Here is a 7,562-nt window from a genome sequence, read left to right as displayed (position 1 = left end):
GATATTTGTTGGAGATTTACTAATTTTTTTCTATCTGCAAAGTGGCCCTGATACGCCGTCGCACTTTTCAACCAAAAATATGTTTAAATTAAAAAAAATTGAGATAATTGTAATTTTTAAAAAAAGATTAAATAAAGTGCTTGTTAAACTGAGCTTTCTGGTCACCTGTCGTTACAGGTGGGCAATCGTGTAACTGCCACATATTTCTGTTAGCAAAAAATCACGAACCATGAAATTTTATGAGGCAGATAATCAACATTAAACAAAAAAGGACTTTAACTTAAAGTTAAAATCTGGTTGGTAGTAGACGAGAGTCATCATTAATGATGGTTTTAGATATTTTCCTGTAAACCTGAAGCTGCTGAGTCTCAGCTCAGAGTTTAACGAAGTAAAGTGTTTCTGTCGGTTCTGAGTGATGAAGACCCTGAGTTCTGCTTGGTTCTGTGTAATCTGAATGTGTGTGAGGGAAAAGGATGAAACAGACGACACAGCAGAGCCGGGGTTATCCAGGGTCAACCATCATCACAGTCTTCCTCACTTACGGCAGGGGTGAGCCAGGACTCTGATGTCATCGATGGCGATGAAACCCGGATGACCTTGGACTGAAACCGCTTCGAATATTATCTGAAAGAAGGAAAAAAAGAGGCTGAGTGTCAGTTTTCTAGTTTTCTGTGAAACTCAGAAATAAAACTTCTGTTTTTTTTTGTTTTTTTGTTGTTTTTTTCAGACTGCAACATCTTGACGTGTCTGTGGCGCTCATATGGGAACCCCAGGGGAATTTTCCACTGAAAGTCAGCAACTATTCATCTTTTCACTTCATCACTTCTGTCTCCATCCTTATGCCAACCACATATGCTGTCACTTCTTTTTTCTCTCCATCTTCCATTCTTCATCCCTCCTTACTTCTTCATCTCATCTTTTCTTTTTGTTTCTGCTGTTTTTGTTTCATTCTTGTTTTCTCTCCTTTGTTAAGCAGATCTTATATTAGCTCAAAACTCAGTCTGAGGGTGACAGGAAGTCAGCCGGGCCACCGAGAGGTCGTGCCCTTCTGACCCATAAATACATAAAAATACACCCAGAAAACACACACCAACTGATTTTACTGGAGTTCGTGTCAGGACACTCAGCAGGCTTCAGTCTGAATTTTAAACACTTCTGATGCTTCTGTCCCATCTCCAGGAGGAAAAGATGAAAGATCTGGTTTTTGTTTTCCTGTTTTTAACCAGTCATGTTCTGCGACCACAAGCAGTTTGATTAATTCTGTTGTGTTTTATCTGCCTGATTAAAACAGGGTCGCATTTTCTCTTGCATCCACATCCTGAGAGGTTGGCTACAGTCCAGTAAATCTTCTACTTGGTAATAAATTTGGCAGCTGTGGTCAGAGAAATATGATGCAGCTTGGAGATGTTTTTATAGCCTTGAGTTTTAACATGGATATCTAGAATCTTCTTCCTGAACTCCTCAGACAGTTCTCACCAGTCTCTGCTCAGTATGGTGGTCACAACCAAACCAAACAATCAAATTAATTAAACTAATCAAACCAACAAACAAATCCAACCAATCAACAAAACCAAACAATCAAACCAACAAAACCAAACTAAATTAATCAAACAAATCAAAACAACCAAACCAAACAATCTAATTAATTAAACTAATCAAACCAACAAACAAATTCAACCAACCAACAAAACCAAACAATCAAACAAACAACCAAACCAACAAAACCAATCAACCAAGCAAACCAATAAACAAATCCAACCAATCAACAAAACCAAACAATCGAACCAACAAAACCAAGCTAAATTAATCAAACAAATCAAAACAACCAAACCAAACCAAACAGCCCAACCATACTAACCCAAACCAAACCAACTAAATTAATCAAACAAATCAAAACAACCAAAACAACCAAACCAACCAAACTAAACCAAACCAGACCAAACCAAACCAACCAAAACTAAATCAACCAAATTAATCAAACCAAGCACACAATCAACAAAACCAAACTATTGAATCAAACAACCAAACCAACCAAACCAAACAGCCAACCAACCAAACCAAGCAACTAAATTAATCAACCAAACCAAACAACCCAACCATACTAAACCAAACCAAACGAACTAAATTAATCAAACAAATCAAAACAATCAAAACAACCAAACCAATCTAACTAAACCAAACCAAACCAAACCAACCAAAACTAAATCAACCAAATTTATCAAACCAAGCATACAATCAACAAAACCAAACTACTGAACCAGACAACCAAACCAACAAAACCAAACCTAAAACTAAATTAATCAACCAAACAAAACCAAACCAACCAACCAACCAACCCAACCAACTAAACTAATCAAACCAACCATACAATCAACAAAACCAAACAATCGAACCAAACAACCAAACCAACAAAACCAAACCAAACAACTAAATTAATCAAACAAATCAAACCAACCAACCAATCAACAAAACTAAACAATCGAACCAAACCAATTGATACTACATCAATGTTGATTCTACATTGATTAGACATTGGCATTTCAATAATTAGAATTAGACCATGAAACAACAGATTTAGTAAAATCTTTTCAACATTGGTTATTTGGCTAGACTTGGATGATTGATGGTTGATTCTCCACCAATTGTCTATAGGACTCAGTTAACAGGTCAAAGGTTAAAGGTCATGAGAGAACAGTGAGAAAAAGACTGAACAAGTATGGCATGTTTGGAGAAAACTTCTGGCAGCCCAAAGAGGTCTGGAAAGTTTCATAGGAAGAAAACACAGAACTTCTGGAACAAAACCAGACCAAAAATCACATGTTTACCCAGAATGCACTGCAGCATGTTTAAAAAAATAAGACCTGAAAGTTTGTTGTTGCACTTTAATTCTGTAGAATTTTAAATCTTAATTTGACACATTTCTTGTCCTATTTTTGAAAAACGAAGCCTTCTTGGGAGGTCAATTAGAGAAGGAAAGCAGAAAGAGACACTTTAGTTGTGCTTTGTTTCTGTGTGCAACACACAGGGGGCTTCAATTACTGAGCACGGCTCAGACATTACATAAAATAAAGCTGTTAGTGTTACCTCGCTAAAAAGAGCTCTGCTCAGTAAATCTCTGCACCTTAAATAGACCAATAAACAAAGAGCAGCACAGACAAACCAAAAGTCATTAAAGCAGCAGCTTCAGTTACATTTCTGAACACTTCCCAGAGTCTTAGGTGTGTGCATGTGTGTGTACTACCTGGTAGGAGTTGGGCCAGAATGTAGAAATTGCCAGTTCGGCCTTCACCCAGCCTTCGGTGACGGTATCTGAGGCGTTCCATACGGGGTTACCTTGAGCACCTCCGTTCACCTGCAGGAAGGGAGCAGGTGGAGAGCATTTCACTTAAAGGAGCAACTCCAGGCTGCTAACAGAATTCTAACAGAAAACCAAGGACTTTTGGGCTCAAAGGGTTGGAAAATAAAGGAGGAATCGATTATCTGAGCGCTGAGTCAGCAGCGTTCACGCCGTTTTCCTGTTTCATTCGTTCTGATGTTTTGTTTTTTACTCAAACTACAACCGTTCAGATCGGTGTGTAATAATGCACCGTGACTATTGAAATGTTTATGGTTTTCAAGATATGTCAGTTAATTTAATATAAAGTTTTCAGTAGGTACAATGAAAACTTTTCAGTTCATCATTTCTTTGACCAAATATTAATAAATGTCTTTATTTATCTATCGAAGGAGGATCATGGCGATTTATTGACTTTTATTTAACCACTCTTTATTTATTAAAGAATGCTTATTCTAAATATTTTGAATGTTTAGGTCAGGATGCATCTGCTTCCCTAAACACAGAAGAACAGAACCTGTGGTCCAGGTATCAGCTGCAGTCCTTCTGTTCATTCTTCTAAAAGAAAACGGATGTTGTTTATCTGTTTACCCATTGAGTCGTCCCCTCACACAGTAAACACACCAGGGCAGACTTCCTCCTCCCTCTACAGACAGCAGAGGTCTGTTTGTTTACCTGTTCAGTTTATGAGCTGCTTCAGCTGTCACACACACACACACGCGCAGACACACACACACACACACACACACACACACACACACACCTTGACGTAGACGTTGAGCGTGCCGGGGCTGGCTCCGTCGCGGCTGGACAGCGAGTACAGGAAGTCGACGCAGTGCGTGTCGTTCTCCTTCAGCGTGGGCATGTACAGGTGAGCCTTCTGACCCGACGCTCGACCAGAAGCGTTCACGACCATGAAGGAACCTGCAGGAACCAAAACAGGAAGAGGAAGTCCAGATGAGGTTTTAGACTCCTGCTCAATAATCCAACGAGGGCTGCAACTAACGATTATTTTAATAATCGGTTCATCTGTTGATTTTTTTTTTCGATTAATCAATGAATCGGTCAAATCATTAAAACGCTTAATTACATGAATGAGTAGATATAAATTAATTTCATTCCTGTATGAATTAGGGATGCAATTTATTGATTAATTAATTAATCTGAAGTTTATTTATTTTATAGATTGACTAACAATTAATTGATAAGCAGCTATTTTCTTAAAAACTGGAGTTTTCTCTTGAATCAAGAGGGTCTTCCCATAAAATGAAGGATTTTTTTATAATCTCCTGAATTAAAAAATCAGAAGCAAATCATAAGTATTTTAACAATTTATTTTGCCAGCTGTATTAAATACTGACTGGAAAAAAAGTGTATTTCTCCTACATGAAACATAACAGAAGTTTAATAGGTTGCTGAATGAGGAAAATAGATTAAAATATGATTTTTAGATGTAAAACTATTATTAATTTCTTATAATTAGAATTTATTTACATTTAATATTTGTAATTTTTCTCTAATTCTTTACTTTTTGCTTCATTCTTGTTGGTTCTGTCTGACTTCGACCCAGTATAAGTGGCTCTGAAGCATTTCCAGTCAAATTCTTGTGTATATGGATGTACAGAGCAATCTCACAGATATTTTTCATGTTTTATGGAATCTTTCAAAAACTTAGTTTCTAATTTATTCAACATGTCAGAGCCTGTAGGACGTTAAAAACAATTATTAACATCAAATATTCACTTCCAACCCACTCTAATGCCAGAAACAAGTTCTTCAGCTCATTTCCTCCTGATACAGGAGCTGACAGAGTTGTCTACAAAGTGGAATAATTTCTGTAACGGATCAGGACAGTAAATCTGAAAATGCAAATAAAAGATGAGAAGTTCTGTGTTTATTGACCAAAGTTATAAAGATTTAATTATGTAGTATTTGCGACATGACAGTTATTACAAGTATATTGATCAGGATGAACAGAAATACTGGTTTTTGATTGTTTATTACATAATGCACCAGATTATTACACCACCACGGTTTGTAATAATTGCCGCAAAATGTAATAATGTTATTATATAATCCGTTAAAGACTTTTATTACATTTTGCATCAATTATTACATAATGTTGTTTTAGAGCGAGTTTATTACATTTTGAAGCCTGATTTTATTACAAAATGAGGTCATACAGTACATGGAGCTTAAAATGCATGAATTAAGCCCAACTTGTATTGTAATTTTACTTTGATTGCTGCAGGATCGTCAGCAACTGTAAATTACCTCTTCACAATTGTATTTGTCATAAAATAAGCTTAATGACTGCAGAAGATGAGAATTATTTTAATCTTATTACCTGATTAATCGACAGAATAATCTATTACTAAAATAGTTGTTAGCTGCAGCCCTACTTAAATCTGATCTGAAGACATGAAGCTCTCAGCAGCCTGACTGAACCTGAACAAACTACTCTTTAGGAGCTTCAGTGTGTGTGTTGGAAAATGGTCGGTGTGTTTTCTGAAGCAGAAACCAGATAATTGATGCGGCAGCAAAAATAAAATAAATACTTAAAGCTCTTTAAATCAGCAGAAAGTTATATCAACGTTTTAATGCACCTGCACCCTAAGGGTTCTAAACGTGGACGTAAAGCACACTTTCTTTGTCAGCTTATGGTTTAAGTGTATTTTAGTGTGTGCTTTATGGCAGAGGATGGAGCTTTTTATGGCTCGGCCCGTTCCATTTGGCTAACTGCCATAAGCTGCACTGAGCGAAGTGACGGAGAGTCATCGAAAAAAATCAGTATAAATCAGGCAGGAGGACTGAGAGTTCATTCAGTGTCCAAGTATGATTTTTTTTTTTGTTATTTTTTGCCTTTTATTGCCTCTTAAATTAAAATCAAACCTTTATGGAAATAAAACACTATTTTCTAGCCTTCAAAGCTGTGACTAAACGTCCTAACTCAAACTGAATTATTTGTCTCTTTCTTAATCAACAATGTGACTTGTGTTTAGGCAGTGAGGAGAGGAATTCAGAATGAAGAAAACTGACAGAGATTCTTGGTACATGTGTGGAGGGAGAAAAAAAAGTGAGGCGGTTGTTCAATATGTGACTAAACTGAGAAACAGAAGCAAGATGGGTGAATTTGAAGGGCTTATAAACTCGATGAAACACGGGCCGGTGTGCAGAATTCCAGATAATGGTCTCAGAGAGAAGCTATTGAAGGCAGCATAATTTAAAGGCAGAAAAGAGCAGCGTTGTGGTGCAGAGCGGCAGAGATGGAGGATACTCCAGCAAAGAGCAGCTCAATGAGAGGTGCAGAAAGGATCCACACAGAGCAGTCATCGCTCCCAAGGTGAAAAATTCAACACGACACCCTTTAAAAAAAAACACAGGCAACAAAAGCAACCATTATCTCCTGTACTGAACAAACCAGAGTCACTGAAACCAGGTTTATCCAGTGAATGAGACACAAACGAAGTGTTAAAAAGCTTAAATACTTTGGTGAATCTGGAGCTTATACAGTCAGAGGCGCTCAGGAAACTCAAGCTGAGGAGCAGCAGTAAAAACAAACTCAGAGATATGAAACCATCTGCAGATCGTCCTGTGTTCACTTGTGTCTAAAGCCTGGATTTGACTGAAAACATGGACGATCCAAGATAACGATTTAAGTTTCTCATCATGGAAGAAAAGAAACATCTGTAACTTTGTATGTTTCTCTAAAATCTGACTGAAGCAACAAGAACAGAGTTAGCTCCTCCCACATCTGACAGGACAGATTATTGACCCTCTCTGACCACATGGATGGATGGATGGATGGATGGATGGATGGATGGATGGATGGATGGATGGATGAACAGATGGATGGATGGATGGATGGATAGATGAACAGATGGATGGATGGATGGATGGATAGATGAACAGATGGATGGATGGATGGATGGATGGATGGATGGATTGGATGGATGGATTGATGGATGTTGGATGGACGGACGGATGGACGGATGGATGAACGGATGAATGGATGGACGGATAGACTGATAGATGGATGTTGGATGGACGGACGGATGGACGGATGGATGAACGGATGAATGGATGGACGGATAGACTGATAGATGGATGTTGGATGGACGGACGGATGGACAGATGCATGGATGGATGAATGGATGGACGGATAGACTGATAGATGGATGTTGGATGGACGGACGGATGGACAGATGCATGGATGGATGAATGGATG

The 7,562-nt window shown here is 37.9% G+C and overlaps 1 protein-coding gene across 1 annotated transcript in view; it reads right to left on the bottom strand.

Moving 5' to 3' along the window:
* The window catches only part of ptprt (protein tyrosine phosphatase receptor type T), a gene marked incomplete in the record, with an annotated part of 388,491 nt that overhangs the window by 283,319 nt on the left and 97,610 nt on the right, over positions 1-7,562 (bottom strand). Inside the window, 3 exon segments of the mRNA XM_014015350.1 lie at positions 543-624; positions 3,242-3,352; positions 4,098-4,258. Coding sequence (XP_013870804.1) covers positions 543-624; positions 3,242-3,352; positions 4,098-4,258 — 354 coding nt within the window.

The sequence above is a fragment of the Austrofundulus limnaeus genome, unplaced genomic scaffold (assembly GCF_001266775.1).
Source record: "Austrofundulus limnaeus strain Quisiro unplaced genomic scaffold, Austrofundulus_limnaeus-1.0 Scaffold127, whole genome shotgun sequence".
Lineage (NCBI taxonomy): Eukaryota > Metazoa > Chordata > Actinopteri > Cyprinodontiformes > Rivulidae > Austrofundulus > Austrofundulus limnaeus.
The sequence above is the reverse complement of the archived record's forward strand: the minus strand, read 5'-3'. Positions and strand labels throughout refer to the sequence as shown.